Source organism: Micropterus dolomieu, linkage group LG17, assembly GCF_021292245.1.
Source record: "Micropterus dolomieu isolate WLL.071019.BEF.003 ecotype Adirondacks linkage group LG17, ASM2129224v1, whole genome shotgun sequence".
In the NCBI taxonomy this organism is placed as follows: domain Eukaryota; kingdom Metazoa; phylum Chordata; class Actinopteri; order Centrarchiformes; family Centrarchidae; genus Micropterus; species Micropterus dolomieu.
The window spans coordinates 25,295,836-25,314,730 of record NC_060166.1 but is presented as its reverse complement, the minus strand read 5'-3'; the positions used below and the strand labels follow the sequence as shown (position 1 = coordinate 25,314,730).

Here is an 18,895-nt window from a genome sequence, read left to right as displayed (position 1 = left end):
TCCCAGTCAAGAAATAGTTAAGCACATTACCCACCTTAACACTGAACACCAAATTGTAATTTTTACTGTTTGGTATTTGAAAAGAAACAAAACATATCTTCTTCAATTTTGTTCCGATTGGGCAGAGTCAGGGTAGCTGTTCCACCGGTTCCCAATCTTTATGCTAAGCTAAGCTAACCAGCCGCTGGCTCCAGCTACATACTGAACAGACAGATATGAGAGTGGCATTGATCTTCTCATCTAACACCCAGCAAGAAGGCAAATGAGCGTATTTTAAAATTTTCCTTAAACAGGGTTTCATGTGCTGTCTGCAGCTGAGTGATACAGCCCAAAGACTGAGGCTGACGTAATGCTGAAGTTTGGGTATTAAAGTGCTTAGATATTTGGGGCAAGGCTATGACATAATGGTGTGAGTAACCAGGATTTTATCCTCAAATCTGCTTCAGTCTTGGGTAAAAAAACAGATTCCTCCATTAAATCTTTTCCCACAAATCCATAGTGTGGCCTTCTCGCAGAGAAAGCTCAAATGTCACTTGGAGACCTATTGTCCTGTCTAAACCATCTTCATGCTCCCCATCTCTCCTCCCTCCCTTTGTCATTCTCCCCCTTTATCTTTTTTGCCCTTTATCCCACCATAACGCTCCCCTACTTCTTTTACCACCACATACACTCATGTGTAGCCCTCTACCACTTGCTGAGTTGTTCTTTTCCAATGTGAGTGACAGGAGCAGCCTTGTACTGACCTGAGTCTGAACTGTATGAGGGGCCAGAGGTCAGGTCCATTATCTGGGATGGAATGCTGCTCTGCCTAGACAGACTGGTCTCAGATAGCACAAAAAGAGAAGATGTTTCCCAGAGTTTCCAGGGTTTAGCCAAACTCACCTACTGCTGGCTATAGCTACATATTTAGCATACAAACATGAGAGTGGAATTAATGTTCTTGTCTTACTCTCGGCAAGAAAGAGATTATGTGTATTTCCCCCAAATATCAAGCTATTCCTTTAAATGGAATATACATTATCTGATGTACAAGTAGATACAGCTGTAGTCAAATCTAAGTCTGCAAGAACATCTGTGTGAACTGTGAAGCTATGCATCGCAGTCAAAACACACTAACACACACACCGTGAAGACACAGTGACCTTGTATCTGTTTGTAGAGCTGTGAGCTCAGCAGCAGCTCACTGTCGGGCCTGGAATACATATCGTGCTGAAGCTGTCCCAAATCTACCACACACACGTCAACACTGTAGCTTCACTTAAATAGACACGCAGACTGTACTCACAAGACCTGCTATTTGTGTGAACAGTGGGTTCTTGTCTCCAACCAGGGAGTGAGGTATCGGCCGGTGAAAAGCCACCATTGTGCAAAAAAAACGAAGAGCACTTAGGAATGGGGGGAAAGAGAAGAAAGGAGAAAGAGCTATTAATAAATGACGAGGTGACACAATTTAAAGGACATGTCCTTTTAGCATTTGTTTTTTCAAATGTAGAAGCTAAATGGGAGACTGGAATCAGAGTAAAGAAAAGCATGCCTACATAACTCTGTAGGCATGCAGCGATAAACACACACACACACATCCACATTTATACACATCTCAGATCTTAACCACTAAACAATTTCTGGCCACAAGAGCCAGCAATTTGGGGTAGGAAGAGGTAGGATGCTCTTTGTTAGAACAGATAATTAAATTCATCTCCTTCCTCTAATATAGATTTTCAGGGAAGATTTGAGGGCTCAAAACAAGTACCCTGTCGCCCACAGCCAACGCTAAATCACCCTCAAGGTCTGCGGTTAAATGGCTGTAGTGCAGAGTAGAGGAGAAAATGTCTTTGTCAATGAGGTTTTTCAGTAGAGGAAATTGCTTGGTGAATTTGAGGAAAAACCCAAATTAGCCCAATTGTGTTCCTCCAAATCTAATTTGGACAGTGACTACTCTGCTCAAGGCCAGGAAATGAGGGAGGACTGTCACTCTCTCTCTATCTCTCTCTCTCTCTCTCTCTATCTCTCTCTCTCTCTCTCTACTTCCTTTAACACATGCATCTTAAAATGTTAATGTAATGTATCAGACATTTTTCCATGTCATCATCATAGGGAAACAGGCATTCAGATTATTTGCCATTTCAAGGTTTTATAAGAAGCTCTAGCTGGAAAATTAAAGCACACAAAAAGGTTCAACCTCGTATCCGAAAAACAGACTGGGAGTCATTGCAAAGAAAATAAGGCAACATACACAGTACAAGTGTAGGCTATAAGTGTTATTTGCACAGTAAAAAATATTTTAATAAAAATACCCTGTCAAAAACTCAGCAGCATCATGTTTCTACTTTGCATGACTTTGCATTACATGACCCAATCAGAGAGCCAAACAAGAGTGTCTGCGTCTTCGTTTCTGAAGTCCTCCGTTTTTGCCCGTATTCACTAAAACGCTCTCCAAGTTTCAAAACGAAAAACGGGGGCCGGCAGCGCTTTCAAACTTCTCCGTTTTAGGTCTTCGTTTTAGTCTGGTCGGGAGGTGCTAACGTAGCAAAAGGTCTCCGTTTCAAAACGAAAGCGCAGTAGTGTGGTTGGGGCCTCAGTGGCATATTCCACACCTTTGTAAATGGTTTATGGGGCTTCCATGATGACTGTATTACCACACACAGCCCACCTAGAGACACACAAACAATCACACAAGCACACAATACAACAGATGATGTTAAATTGTGTTGTCAAGCAAGTGTGGTGTGCAGAGCTGAAGTCCCGCATGCTAATCCAGCTGCTGACCAGTGATAACTTTTGACTAGTGGTGCTTTATACCCCAGTTGATTTCACCTGTGCATCCTGACTATGCCGGCAGTCTATTCCAGTTGCTAAGTTTGTACGGATGTTTGTAAGATTTAGATAATTTTTCAGTCAATCAACACAAAATTATTTGGCAACTATTTTGATAATAGTTTCAGTCATTTTAAGACAAACACCAAACATTTGCTGGTTCCAGCTTCTTCTGTGTGAATATCTGCTGCTTTTCTCTGTTTCTTATAATTGTAAACTGAATATCTTTGTGTTTTGGATGTTGGTCAACACAAAACAAATGGGAGATAAACTGGTTTCCAGCATTTTAGAGACTAAATGATTAGTCAAGAAAATAATCAGCAGATTATATAATAATAATAATGAAAATAATTAATGTTAACTACTAATTAACTAATGTGATTGACCACTTACTGATACAAAGCAATACATTTCACCCTGACTTTCATTTTATGTAAGGTAGTATAAATAGAGCTCAAAAGGAATTTAACTATGTTAAAACACTGCCCTTATGTTTGGGTGTCATCAGTAGCCTTGTGCAAAAGTGTGTCTTTGTGTGCCCATGTTTATATAAATCACAAATATTATCCAGAAAGTTACACATTTGACCTTGAGGGCTGATGATCCTGCCAATGGTAGTGTATGAAATGTTTTTTCGTTTTACATCATTGCAACAGCATATGCTCTGCCTCATATATTTAAACAACTTTAAATTCTGATCACTGAACGTAAAATGCAAAATGCATGAAAATACTGCCTCATACAGTTTATGGCTTAATTTAAACTGATTTTATGATGGTCTGAAAAAACAAGTTATTATCACTGGTAAAGAGGGGCCTGTACTACAAAGCAGGATTTGAGGTTATCAAGTTAATTTCAGGATTAACCCTGGAAAAATTAATTAAATTAAATTAATCAGCCTCATGTGACTGCTTAGCCTGATCTCGATTGGTTAGTGAAACCAGATAACGAAAAGATTTCCAGGGTATGTTGAACTTGCTTTGTAGAATAGGGGCCCCCGGACCCCAGCACAACCCCCCATATTTGTTTTTCTCAGCCCTCACCTCATGAGGGGAGCAAACACTTAACAATGCTCAGTGAACCTGCTGCTTCTGGTTTTCAGTTTTGCTCGAAACAACTTCACTGACAGCTATGTTCTAGTCCAGCTTGTATGAGTGATGCGTGTGTACATGCATGTGTGCCTGCACCGTACTGCGGAGACTGCCGTTGCGCCTTTGAAACACTGAAATGAAACTCTCCAGTGTGTTCATCTTGACTCCCCAGGCTATCTTTCAAACATACACACACAACGGAGCAGTGCCAGGTCCAGTCCTCTACATACCAGTTTGTGTGCTGGCAGCGCCAAGTGCGTCTTGCAGGCTCTTGTGTGGAGTAGGATTATGTTAATTTGTCCTTGGTGGAAGCACTCTTCACCAACGCCTGCACACAATTGTCAAAAGAGACAGACAGAGAGAGAGGAAAGGAGGCAGCGAAGGAGTTGAGAAAACGAGTGGGAGAGAGGGGAAGCTGTGATTAGCAATTTGGAGAGAGAAGAGCTGAATGGACAGCAGAGAGATATAGCTTGGTGGAAGAATAGGAGAGACCTTAGACTGATGGAGAGAGATGGGTGGAATTGGGGATAATGAGGAAGATAAAGCAAGACAAAACACTGTTGAGGCTGAATCAGGTGGGATTGTGAGGAACAGAGATAGATGAGGAAGGAGGAAGATGAGTAGAGGAGTAAGTGGAAAGGGACAATAATGGGGAAGAGACAGATCTAAGGAGGAAAGGATAGATTATACTCCAGGCATACATACAACTGGCAACTCTTTCTTGCTTCAGCACCATCTCACCTTGATTCTCATAATCTCTTTTTCCCTTTGTTAGTCATTTTGCCTTTTAGTGAAATATATGGTGGAAGGGAGAGGGTCTCTAGCCAGATTCAAACCAAGGATGTTGCGTGGTATACGTCTTAACTATTAGGCCTCAGACATCCCTTACAAGCTTTTTAAACCTTGAAATCTAGAATATTTAAACCAGTAGTTCCCAACTTTGGGATCAAGGCCCTCCAAGGTGTCAAGATAACATTAGACATTGCAAGATAGTCAACAAGTTAAAACATTTTGATAGATAGAATTATATTTCTTTTTCTGGCTTGGCTGTTAATAATACAGAAGTGCCCAATAACCAAAAATACATGGTCACCCAAAGTTCATTGTCCATGGTAATAAAACTCAAATGTAATAGATATAGTTTTATGTTGTCAATGCACAGTATTGTTAACCTCCACACGACCAACTCTGCAATACAATTGTTGTCCAATGACCAGTGCAAGCTATAAACATGGGAGTCTCTCTTATTTTATTGCTTATGTGATTATTTAAAGTGCTATGTGATAGAGTGCTTTAGAGATTGGTGTCTAGTACGTGCCAGGGGAGACTCTAAAGTTCTCCACCGGAGGAGGTCAGGCAGTATGTATTTTAACTACCACCGCTGTCTATCACAGTCTGATTCATTGTCATGGAACATCAAAATTTCCATATTTTTGTGCAAACTATGCTGATTAGTAGTTCATTTTAAGTCCATGCATGAACAAGTTATAATTCAGGTGGAACTTGTGTATCTCCTCATCACAGAAAATCATTTTTTTGTTGTTTCACAACAGCTCCAAGATTCTACAGCTCTTACAGGAAGTCTGCCAAAAGAAATATGCCACCTGCAATCTCAAGATACATTTTTTTACAAAAGCCGTTTTAATTGAATATCCACCTCTACAGGACCCAACCCCCTATTCTTTGCTTTTATACATTAATGCTTTTTTAGTTACTTTCCTGATTGTTCCCCAAATTAAACCATGGTATGTTTAGTTTGATTATCATTTTGTTGGGTGGAAAAAAATGTTTATAGAAAAAAAAAGAGGATAAGAGAAGATAAAGGTTTTAACAATGTCTTGTTAATTATTTGTATTTTTTCCCTGTTTCTACAGTTCTTTTTTTATTTCACAATCTCTCCCAGTTTCTTTCATGGCATTCTCTGTTACAGATGTCCAAACTAATTATTTTAATTTCTTGTTTAACTTGAATATTAATATTCTACCTGTCACTCTCCACCCCCATCCAAATGTTTAATCATGATATAGTTTTGCTCCAGATGCTGGTTCATACAGGTTTCAATGAGAAGTTAAAACATCCATCTCCAGCTGATTTTTTGTAACAACGGCAACCTCAACCATCCATCCCATATGTTGTGGACGTGGCATCATTATGCATTGCTTTGCTGTAAAGATTCACAAGCCAAAAAGGTTGAGAACCAGTGATTTGAACCTCCAAACTTTCCTATAGCTCACATCTTGTGAAACTTTATTTCCATTCCTCATGTCCTTCAGGCCTAGTGATTTCTGTTTGAGAAGAAGGGCAGGAGCACTGCAATGTTTAGGCTAGCAGGCTGAAAACTTAAAGACCACGGAAGGGCCTTCCTAAGTCGTTTTGCCATGACAAAAATCTGGGCTCTACTCAAAAAGTACTACAGAGAATTCAACTCTTCCCGTTTGATCAGAAACACTCTGAGCCACTCATAAGTCGTATGAACCTCAGTTGGATGTGTTTACCTGTTATCGGCACAGACAAGACATCATATGAGGACCGGTGTGTGTGAGCGTGTGTGAAGTGCTGCCAAACCTTAAGCTGCTCTGAGTTAGGAATTCAGGATTGGGAAGAGGCCAAGTGAGATCAACTCTGGAATTGTGTAATTCAGGGATACTTACAGATTTAAGCATGTATAAAATGGCTAATACTGTTCTTCATCTGGAGTTTACTATACATAAACTTAATCCGGTGTAAGTCCTGTGTTAGAAGATCTACATTGTGTGTGCAGTACTGTAGCGCTCCCTGGTTGTTCTCTGAGACAACAGCACCACCTGCTTGTGAATACTGGTGATGTCAACCTGTAATGATTCCTAGATATTTTTTATACATTAATTTAGTACTTCAGCTGACTCCACACTTTGTATCAGAGCTTGTTAGGATGACACTGAACCTCTTACTGCAAATAGAGAGGAAGCTGCTAATATACTTGTACCAATGATTTGGACTGTCAGTGCTCGGGGTAACTTCTATTCGTGCATGCAACTAGCCACGTGGGGGAGAAGGGTGTGAGGGTAATGTAGCATGCCAGAAAGCTATATATAAGTACACGGGTTGCAGGTGCCATGACAACAAGCATCCACCCTGTTGAAGAGTCATTGACAAAGACACTTAATCCCTACCAGCCCATCCCTGACCTCTGACCACATTTGTGAAACTACAAAATAACTTATCAAAAACATCACAGAAAACGTAACCTCATCTTGCTCATCTCCTGTTGCAGGCCCAAAAGAATGAGAGGGAGTCTATCAGGCAGAAGTTGGCTCTGGGCAGTTTCTTTGACGATGGGCCAGGCATCTACACCAGCTGCAGCAAGAGCGGCAAACCCAGCCTATCCTCACGGTAAGACCTCTAAGCTCTGTCACATTTATTCATTCTTAACCAATAAACATGTGACTGGTACTTTTTTGGAGTCTCATAATTCTCTGAAGAAGGGTATACTGAAAGGAGATGGCAGCAGATATATGTTAAAATCAGCTGTATACAAATATTTTTTTTAAAATGACTCATGTCACAGGCACCAATAAAGAAAAGACAAACAGGGAGAAAGAGAATGACAGGAAGCAGGGAGGATTTGCGTAGCGTGAGTTAGCCACGCACAGTCAGTCTAGCTCTCACTTCTCAAAAGCCACCTACATGTGCACACACACACATACATAGATCCACTACTACCACCTCCTACACTATACTTTACTGGAACTCTGCAGATATTCTGTAAACACTCCAGTGCTCTTTCTCAATATTGCTGCGACAGATCAATGACTGGTTGTGATGCTTAATACCTTATTGATGATTACGGGGAAACAGTTTAATGACAGCACTGTGTGAAAATATGATGAGCGTATTATTACACCTCTTCAGTTGTAAAGAATTGTGACCAAGATATGTGTGACATTTCATATTTAAAATATAAATCCACTCATAACACTCATTACAAATGATGTAATGGTGATACTCAAACATATCTTTGGGATTTCTCAACTGTTTCTTGTTACTTATCAGCTGACATTTTCCTTGGTAATAATGCTATGCAATAAGCTCATATTGGCAGATATATCAGTGAGCCTCTAAACTGTAGACGCATCACACTATATCAGCTGCTAGTCATCTGAAAAGTTAGTAAACACTCCCACAATCTATTAAATTCAAGTTACAGGGAGATTTTGATGCTGCTTTTCATGGGGGAAAATACAATCCACCACTCAGGTCCTGTTTTAATCTGGACTGATTGGATCTATGCTATGTAACCAGTCTGCTCTGTTTGTAATTACCGCATTGAATAAGAAGATTATTGATCCACAGTGGGCTGGATCTACACCTAGTGATATTCTGCTCCTCCGTGGCACAAAAACACCCCCACCAGTCCAATGTATATTGGATCAGACCTACCGGAGGCATCCTGGATCGATCCATATTGAAGACAAGAGAGGAGATGATTAAAAACACAAGCCCTCCTTAAATCTGTTCTCAGTTTGCACCTTGCTCTGGTGATGAAGGCAGCTAGCGTCGCCAAGGATTTTCTTTGCATTTGTCTTAATTGTTTTGCACTTTTTCTCTCTTTAACACATGGCGTAGTGCACACAGTACAGTGTGCATAGTCAGAGCACTCTAAATCCTTTATTGAGGCAAAGCACTTTGTTGAACTCATCACAGGTCATTTGTATAAGCAGCTGCTGTTGACCTTGCTGTGTGTTTTGGCCCTGGTCCCAGTCAATTACTGCAGAAAGAGCCAACACTGAACTGACATGGCTCTTATCTGCATTTTTGTTAATATTAACACTTCTCCCTCTGTTTGAATCTATCATTATCTCTGCAGGCTGCAGAGTGGAATGAACCTACAGATCTGTTTTGTCAATGACAGCGGCAGCGACAAGGACAGTGATGCAGATGACAGCAAGACAGAGACCAGTCTGGACACACCTTTGTCCCCCATGGTATGCGCTGATACCCTCGTATTCACTTTGAAACCCACATAGAGTTATTTTAGGGTTTCTTCAGAATTCAAGAATGAAAGAAAAGGACAGAAATCTTGAAATCACTGTGAAATGTGTATTATGAGATACAGGACTGACTGGTGTGAAAGTGTCGAAGTGTAGAGCTCTTATTGTGTAAAAGTGAGAGTGAGACAGAACAAGAATGAAAGCGGTGAAAACGAGATATTCATTATGAATCAGAGCAATAACTGTTGGCTTAGTCGCTCTATGAATGTTTTTGCTCACGTTTTCTGGCCTGTTAACCAATTCATGGGCAGCAAACGAGAGGTGAATTGGAATATGCTCCCCATGGCCATGGATGACTGGCCACATTAACCTCCTGTCAGCCTGAGACACATTTAACAGAAAGAGAGGGAGATCATCTCTTTACATGTTCATCCTCGCTCTCCTCACAGCCCATTTGATGTGCAATGACATTCCTGTTAAAAATCTACACACCAAAATGCCAAGAATACTTCTTCTTCATATTTGATTCCACCTTGCCATACATGTCTTGTCGTCCCTCTTCCTCCTTTCACCACATCATCCCTGCAGTCCAAGCAGAGTTCGTCCTACTCGGACAGGGACACCACAGAGGACGACTCCGAGTCTCTGGAGGACATGGACTTCCTGAGTCGACAGAAGAAGCTGCAGGCGGAGGCGAAGCTGGCCCTGGCTATGGCCAAGCCCATGGCCAAGATGCAGGTGGAGGTGGAGAAACAGAATCGCAAGAAGTCACCGGTGGCCGACCTGGTCAGTACCAGAATTACACAGTAATGCTCCCTTTGACAGATGATGAAGTTTTTCATCAATACGGACAACTTTTCCACAAGAAAAAGGAGAGGAAAGACCTGGCAAATTTTAATTGTCATTACAATTACATTTATTCATTTAGCTTTACAATTGCTATATATGTCAGAGGTCGCAACGCCTCTAGGGGTTCGATTCCCACTGCAACACACCCACTCATGTGTCCCTGAGCAAGACACTGGAGAGGAAAGAGTTACATAGTTTTATATAAACATGATTAGCAGACAAAGACAACACAAAATTATTACATTGGAACCAAGATATGTACTGATTTATACTTCCACAAAAATGGACAAAAAAAGGTGTATTTGCTGTTTCAAGCTTTTGGTTTTACTTTTATATTAACAAATGAATCACTTGTATGTGAAAGGGGTTTCTTGTTGTGATGATTTCTTGTGGAATTATCACATATGACTCTGCTGTTCCCCTCAGCTCTACAGAGCTTTATAGCATCTTTCAGCTCGTTAATTTGGTTTCGCGACCCACAATTTTACAGTTTTGCTTTACTCTTATCACTCTCATCAGTGTAGTTTTTCAGGAAATGAGCAGCTGTTTTAATCAAAAATACTCTAAAAAACCTGCTGTAAGCTACCTGCCCACCACCAAACAGTAAACAGACAAAGTTCGCGACTAGCTGGTGTGGAAAGTGGGCATCCAAAGGAATGCTAATGTTGCTCCAGATGTGCTGGATGTGTAAGGCATCAATTGCTTGCTAACAAGTTTGTCGTATTAATTAAAAGATCATAATGTGCTAGTGTTTTGTTTGCAACTCATTTCTGCTGTCCACAGATGGCCAGAAAATCTGTTTTTTCAGGTTTAAAACTACATTCATGAACAATATATCAGCAGTGCCAGCTAATTGCTCAGTTGCATCACTGACACATTTTGCTGATAATTTAGGAAGAAGATTGTAACAGAAATAACCAGTACTTTCTATCAGTGACAAGACAGTACATTATGTTGACATTTTTCTCTTATGGCATACACTGGCTTGTAATGGACACAAATCATAAAGTCACATGTTTACCATAAAGATGATTAAGATAGCTAATTGGAGCAGAGAACCACCAGAAATAATGTGTACATACATCCAATATAACTTTTTGTCATTTTCTTCTTACCGTTTTAGAACAAAATGTCAGGCATATCGTGGTCAACGTCTGTCATGTGACATGTCAGGTCCATTGTTTGATGCATTAGTCAAAGTACGTAAGAATAGTTGGGTGGGTGATTTAGTAACATATGAGTATTATATGGAAGGTGAGTGGGTCATATACATATTGTGCTGGTGTCACAGGAAGCCTCCCCCTACCCCTTCCTCTGTTCACTCTTGTCCTCTGCCCTCATTTAGAGGAAGGAAGGTGATGACGACCCTGCTCATCATTATTTCATCCGTTTTTATCTGCCTCACTGCCTCTTTGGGAGCACAAACACCAGCACACTCAGACACCCACACCACCAGACTCACACAAACTATATTTCCACCCGGACTTGCAGGCAGAACCACTTTACTTATTCAGAGAAGAGAAGGGCAGCTTGGCCAGGTCCATCTATAATTCATATGCCGGAAAGCATTGACTTCAGTGTTTAGGGATGTAGCAGTGCTCAGCAGTCAGAAGACATCACTGTCACATCCAGACTGAACACACAGTGAATATTAAAATATATTAAGGCTACAGCCATCTGTCATGTCCACAGCACCAGAGATCCAATATACTGCAAAAATTACATATGCTAAATGGTTCCCTAGAACATTGATTCCTATCCAAGGGGTACTTCCAAAGTTGCCTGGGGTACATGGAAGTATTGTGGAGTAGCTAAACTAACATGAAAAAAGTAAATTGTGATTATTATTGAAAGGATGCACCAATCAAAATAAGATTGCAAATTGGTGTGATGGCTTCACCTTCCACCAACCTGAGTCAGTTGTACCAACATAAAGTCCCGCGTCGCCACAGAAATTACATGAAAACTAGTAAGAAGTCAAAAAAGTTAGCTTAAAGCTTTGGATGATGGTTTAAATACTGGTAGACTGAGGATGAACATTTGAAATAATTAGCTAAAAATAATGAATAAATGGTTGAAATAGCTACAATAAAATGGTAATGTAGGATAATAGTGAAGTAATGGATACACAGTTGAATTTGCTAAAAAAATCAATAACCAGTTTATATAATTAGCTATAAGTGATGGATAAATGGTTGAAAGATCCAGCTTCTGGACCATTTAAATGTATAAAATAATGATTGCAACAATCTACTTTGTGTAGTATTTCTGATTTCCAAAATAAATTAAAACAAAAACATTTGGAACTTGAGCTCATAAAATTAGAGGTGTGGGCTTACGTCAAAAGAAAAAAGTTGTAGAACAATCATTCTGCAGTTATACTGCTGCCAGTTAGTATAACTCAGTTCCAACTAAACTGGATTGTCTTACTATAATGCTTGTCAAGGGCAAAGAATGGGAATTTGGCCAGCACAGTAAGCCTGCCTCCAAATGTCTGTACTGGGTGTGTGGGTTTTTCCTTAATCTGTTCAAACAGGAGAGAAAGCAAGTAAGTCAGCGAGAAAAAAGAGGGGGAGAGATTTAGATTCCACTGTAAAACCTCCATTATCAACTAACTTCATTCAGAGAGAAGTGTAGTTCCTCAATGTGATATTGAGTCATTTCTAGAGGTTCATTTGCTTGTATTGGACACCCAATTTTTGTTTAGTAGCCTGCTACAGAAACTCACACTGTGGTCAGCACACTAGCCTGTTGAGTCAGGACTGACACTAATCTACAACCTTTCCCTTCACCCACTCACTCTGACATCACGTCTCTCTATGTCACTCTTCGGTCACCGCCTTGTGTATGTCCACTCACTCGAAACTGAAACTGACACATGCCAGCCTCAAGTACGGTTGCGTCAGTGCCAATGTGAAAGTGAAAGAGGGGTGAGAAACTAGCAAGAAGAAGAGCCTGCCAGACGCCAACGCATGCAAACGCTTAAAGTGTAGCACATGCGTGCTTCTCACCTACTGTTTGTCAAGACTGCAGATGAAGTGGGAGGGAAAGAGAAAGAATGTTGACCGGTTGGATGGGAATGTTGACAGAGGGAGAGTCTGATAAACAAAAAGCAAAGTGAGAAGGCACATGTGATGCTTTGTGATTTTATTGCATGTTGTTGCTATACACTCTGAGGTTGACTGAGAACACGGGCCAACTCCCAGAGTCAGAGCCAGAAGCATTTGAGAAATTATTATTTGGTTTCTAAGAACACAATAAAGGTAATACTGAAAATAAAAGCTCAGTTTGGAGCCATACTTGTTCAGGTACTGGTCAGTACAATAATACATGGACATACAATACACAAGCACAACTCCAAAACTTCAAGGACACTGCATTATGTGGAAGCCTTCTATTTTCACTCAGGGAAATAATTTGTAATTTCTCATACTTTATTGTCATTCCACCTTTGTCTGTGATTACAACACATGTTTTCACTACTGTGGATGAGTGGGAGTTTGTACTCAATAATAAAGTCTAGGGAATTTTTAAAGTTCCCATGAAAAGAGAAATCAAAATGCACTATGCAAGATGAGCCATATGAAAAGAAAAAAATGAACCAGGTTGATCCAGTCTGTGTACATTGTGGGGAAAAGCACTCAGTGGCTTCAGGAACAGCAGTATTAAAACATCATAGCGTCACTGAGTTCATCCACTGTGTATTTGTATAAAATCTGTTTGTGACCAAACAGCAGTGCCTACTTGGAATCCCCTAACTTTACAGTCCCCCTACGCAGAGTGGCAAACACCTCAAAGAAAGGTTGATATTCCCTTTTGTTTCATCAGGGACATTATCAGAAGAAGCAAAAAGAGACTGAAAAGCAGTCATTTCTTATAGAAAGAGCAACAAATGAAAAAGCAACTAATCAAATAAGTTCAGGCAGCAGATACTGTCAGTCGATCAAAACAGCTGACTCTTTCAGTTACTGATTTGATTCAATTTGAATGCTCTTGTTCTGTTAATAATTCATGCCAAGCAGATTTCAGCAAATTTAGGGCTACATTAAGCTCTTATATTCATTAGCAAATAACCTGCTGATTATTCTTTTACAGTGAATAGATCAATTGTTTAGTATAAAATATCAGAAAATAGAGATAAATGCCAATTGGCCATTCTCAGAGACAGAAAACGACCTCACTTTTGAGAACCTAGCACCTGTGAATGTTTGGCAGTGTTGCTTGATGAATGATACATTTTCTGTTTCTTACTTATTTAATAATATATACGATCAGATGATAATAGGTCCATGCGCTTACAATAGTATACAGTATCTTATTTCTTGCAAGAACTGAAGCATATGACACAAAGGTCCAAAAAACTAATTCTACAGCAGGAACATTCTTTGTAGCTGAACCTTGTTTTTATCCATGTCATGAGGTTTCAACCCCTCAGATAGGGAACGCATAAGGTCTAACATGTATTTCTCACGTACACTGTGTGTGTGTGTGTGTGTGTGTGTGTGTGTGTGTGTGTGTGTGTGCGTGCGTGCGTGTGTTTTAGCTTCCACATATGCCTCACATCAGTGAGTGTCTAATGAAGAGAAGCTTGAAGCCCACCGACTTGAGAGATATGACTCTTGGACAGCTCCAGGTTATAGTCAATGACCTGCACTCCCAGATTGAGAGTAAGTTGACCCCATACACACATATACAGTACATACACACATATGCAGAGTCGCTGACCTCCACTTTCAATTGCAGAAATGAGCAAGAGAGCAAATGGGGAAAAACATGCAGATGCATACTGACCCCTAATCCTCTAAGTGGATGTGAAAGTACTTTTATATATGTTAGTCAGTTCAAAGAATTGTACCACTTGACAGCTTCCCCTCAGCATTTACTGTTACCGCACTGTACAGATCATTGATCCTGGATGAATAATCTGTCATCTTACATTAAACAGCTCCAAAAATCCCCATGAGTCCAAAAGCATTAGCCAGTTTTTACTTACAAAACAGACTTTCCCTGAAAATCTCTTTTGTTAGCTCTTCATATTGTCTGGCAAAGCTGAAGGAACAATAGCTCAAACATGTGATGTGAAAACAACCGCAGCCACTGATGTGTGGTCAGAGCTCATAATGTTTTTGATGGCTTTGTGAGGTCATTTTATGAAGCCACAGTGGAAGATTTTAGGCGGTCACATACTGTACAGTATTGCATGTAGATGTAGATCTATGGATGCAGGTCACAAGAGAATGTGTTTTATGGTCAACTGTGGTCATTGGGGTGTTTAAAGTAATATTATATTATATAATATATTTTATATTCTACCTCATATTATCTACCACTCCAGGTCTGAATGAGGAGCTTGTACAGTTGCTGCTGATTCGGGATGAACTACACATGGAGCAAGATGCCATGCTGGTTGACATAGAGGACCTCACTAGGTCAGAGTCTCTTAATGAGGAACTTACTGAACTGCATTTACTATTATTTTTTTTACTTATCTTGTGTTTTATTGAAAAATCTTTTTAAAGAATAAGGTCGGAAAGAGATATTGTCAAGAAATCTCATGAAAAAGGCGTTAGTCCATCTCTCAATACTCTCTGGCAAAGCCTACACTGTTGGGGGCACATTTGTTCCTACTGACGCTGTAAATATTTAGAAATAACTACCAAATTTATACAGACTTCCTGAAACAACTCAAGATTACTCCACCAATTTAATCTTTCACTGCTATAACATTGTCGAACTCATGATGACTCAGTTAAAAAAACAACGTAGGAAAAATATTATTCCGCATTTTTCTTCCTAATCAAAACCTTACGTCTGCCAACAATGCAACATGACCACATCAGTTTGGTCAGAGATTTGGGTGCTACTATGCTAGTAGCGGCTAATGTAGCCTCATGTTGCTAACCACAAGCAGAGATGAGGAGGGACTACAGAGGTCTGGTCAGATCACGTCTTTCTAGCTTCACACCCCAAGAATCTTTTATATTCAGCCGACACTGACGTCACTTGAAGGCAATTTAAGTGACTTGGAGTACCTCCCTCTGTAGCTACAAAATGCTTCATACAGCATTTTTTAACATATACAGTAATACCTGTAACCTGTAAACAGACTGTATATAAAATGCGAAATGTAAAATTAGTGGAGTTCCCCTTTAAGGTGCATTTGTCTATTGCCAGCGGTTAGTTAGGGAATATTTTCAGCCACCAATTTAGTGATCCTGCTGCCCTAAGTGCTATCATGAGCACTTAGGGCAGCAGGACGGTGTATTTGAGATTGACTCAAAATAACATGTCACATGTCAATACAACTGCACGGTTTACTCGTATGTTTTTTTCATGGTTTAATGTTTTTTGGACAACAATGGAACAATAATGGAACGGCACAAAGGAATAAGCTTCACTAAATTCAGCTAAACAGACAATACTTGTTACTAAGTTCAGTTCATTGTTGGTTTGGGTCTTTTCTTTGGAAGAAAAATATAAAATATCACTAGATGTGTGCTTTATGTGACTTTATGTTCCTTTTCCAGGCATGCTGAGAGCCAGCAGAAACATTTGGCTGAGAGGACCCTATCTAAATAAGATGCCCATCCCTGCTCCACCTTTCTCCCCTGTGCCAAGCTAAGCTCCTGCTCCAAACCAGACTTTTCCCCTTAGGCCATTCCACCTCTGCCCTGTGTCGATCCAAATCCTGCCCGCTTGTCCCAAGTATTTTGCTCCTTGCTGCTTCCCCGTCTCCCAATGTCTAACCTCCTGTCCAACCTATTGACTCCAGCAGCAGCACAGAAGAAGGCCACTCTCTTTCTTTTGCTTCTGTGATTTCTCCCAGTGCTAAGGACAGAGGAGCACTTCCTGCTTCCTGGGAGAAGAGGAAACTGATTGTGTGTTGTCATGGATTCTGTCCCCAGCTTCCTGTGCAGTGATCGGCCTTGCTTTGCGATTGTTTCTTTTTAACTTTCTACATTCGCCACTAAATTATAACTGTCAAATGCAAAAATTGTGGGAAAAAAATAAAATAATAGTGCAAAATTTAGTAGAAAGTCAGTCATGAGAAAAAAGAAACAACATTGTATAAAAAAAAGCTGATGGAAACTAACTTCTTCAGAACATTTTAAGTTGGACAGTAATTTTAAAGTATTTCAAAGTCGACCTGTTTTTATTCTGCACAATGGTAGTTTTCAACTGAGAAATGTTTATTTGAAGGTGCTAAAAGAGTGTAAAGGAAACATGCCTGCCTTGTAGTGGAGTCGTAGCTTTTGGTAATACGTTCACTCTAATTGCTCTTCAACATTTTGTGAATGTTGATTTTCTGACACGAGTCATTTTAAATGAATAAGTGTGTTAATATTGTTTTCATCCTATTGTAATCAGAAACTTTATTGAGGGAAGAAATGTTTATGTACAGATATGTAAAATAAAGAATAAACTTTGTTTCATATATGTTGGTTTGTTGCGCTATTTGTTGAATTTGTAAAGCTGCATGTTGCTGCAAGTCAGCTGGAGGTATTTGCTCTTTCAAATGAGCTTCCTCTTTCTAATGAATGTAGGAAGTGTAATCACTGGTCACAACTGCAGTGAGACTAAAACATCACATTTCATATAGTATGACTCAACTCTGTTTCGGTCTTGCCTCATCATCACTCTCTCACTGGGGGTTAGTGTACTACTTCTAAAGGGACTCCATATTAATTTGGACAACCCCTTTAAAGTTGCAATTAGGAATTTTTCTTTCAAGTGAAAAAGCTTGTGGACTCTCAAAAATATTATGAATGGTCACTTGTGGTTCATGGTATACATGTTCAGAAAGTATTCTATATGACTGGAAGATTTAGTAATGAATACAATGTTATTTTTCATGTAATATACATGTTTCACTGAGGAAGTCCCCCCCCCCACCACCCTGGTGGGTCATCTGTCTGATCGTATACTGTCTTCAAAGAGTGATGGTAAGTTTCACACTTTCATATGCTGCAGTGAAGCCAGAGAAAGGCCAGGAAACTCCTGTCAACCACTTACTGACCACTGTCATTTCAGAGAGTGCACTTCCTTACAAAAACAGGGACTAAAGGGTGAAAGGACAGGATGTAGTCATGCTGTATGTACTGATGAATTTCATATTATTTTGAGACTTGAACACGTCTCAAATACTGATTACCAAACTTTTGCTATAATATAGCCTAACATCTGAAAAATACTTTACATTTAAAGTTCATTCCTGACCTTGGAAACAGAAAATGGCAAAATAATCTCACCATAAGGCCCATTAGTAGCTGTTCTGGGGCTTTAAATCATATCACAGCAAATGAATTTGCCCAGTTGTCATGGAAATGTAGATGGTTCGATATACATTTTTCTGAGGACCTTTGTCCACGTTGGCTTAACAGTTAATATTGAAAGTTAATTCTCAACCTTATTATATACTCCCGTTTCATATATTTAACCCAAAATATGTTTAAATTATAACAAACAAGCATTTAATTAAATTTTATATATTATACTAAAACCTACAGTAGATATTCTCCACATAAATTTAACAAAGAACTTTGAGATCCCCACACAACATATAGCCTACAAATAGATCATTGTAGTCTATATAAGATGAAAAAATTAGCTTTCAATATCACTTTAAAATAGCATTTGTGTTGTGCTTACATGGATAAGTACGTAAGTGGTGGAAAAAGTGTTCAGATCCTTCACAAAAAAACTGGCCTTTTAAGTAAAAGACAAACATTCAAAATATTACTTAAGTAAAGTGTCAGAAATATTATAGCCTAAGCAGAATTCTGCAAATAAAAAAGGTGCTTATGATGCAGAATGGCTCCTTTCAGAGTGCTGTATTATTACTGATGCATTAAACAGTATTTTAATAGTTGCTTGTTAAGATGGAGCTAATTATAACTACTGTCGTTTAATCGATCATATTTTATAAACTGATCATATGTTTTGTATGCAAAATCTTAATCAGCAAAGCAATTGTGGAGTAGAAATATTATAGTATATTCCTCTGAAATGTGGTGCAGTAGAAGAATAAAGTAGTGTAAAACAGAAGCAACCTGAAAATAGTAGGCCTACTTAATCACAGTGCTTGAGGACAGAGATATATTTTAGAACATTTTGGGATTGCTCGTTTGCGTGATCTTGGTATCTTTACGTGAGAACAGAGCAGTGATAAAT

The 18,895-nt window shown here is 39.5% G+C and overlaps 1 protein-coding gene across 3 annotated transcripts in view; it reads left to right on the top strand.

Annotated features, from left to right (window-relative positions):
- Nucleotides 1–17,161, top strand: part of schip1 (schwannomin interacting protein 1) — a 40,047-nt gene extending 22,886 nt beyond the window's left edge. For all 3 annotated transcript variants that reach the window (XM_046074560.1, XM_046074562.1, XM_046074561.1), the window contains exons 2-7: nucleotides 7,159–7,277; nucleotides 8,752–8,869; nucleotides 9,464–9,661; nucleotides 14,268–14,391; nucleotides 15,060–15,153; nucleotides 16,252–17,161. In XM_046074560.1, coding sequence (XP_045930516.1) covers nucleotides 7,159–7,277; nucleotides 8,752–8,869; nucleotides 9,464–9,661; nucleotides 14,268–14,391; nucleotides 15,060–15,153; nucleotides 16,252–16,303 — 705 coding nt within the window. In that variant the 3' untranslated portion in view covers nucleotides 16,304–17,161. The remainder of the gene's footprint in view (nucleotides 1–7,158; nucleotides 7,278–8,751; nucleotides 8,870–9,463; nucleotides 9,662–14,267; nucleotides 14,392–15,059; nucleotides 15,154–16,251) is intronic.
- Nucleotides 17,162–18,895: the final 1,734 nt, after the last annotated feature.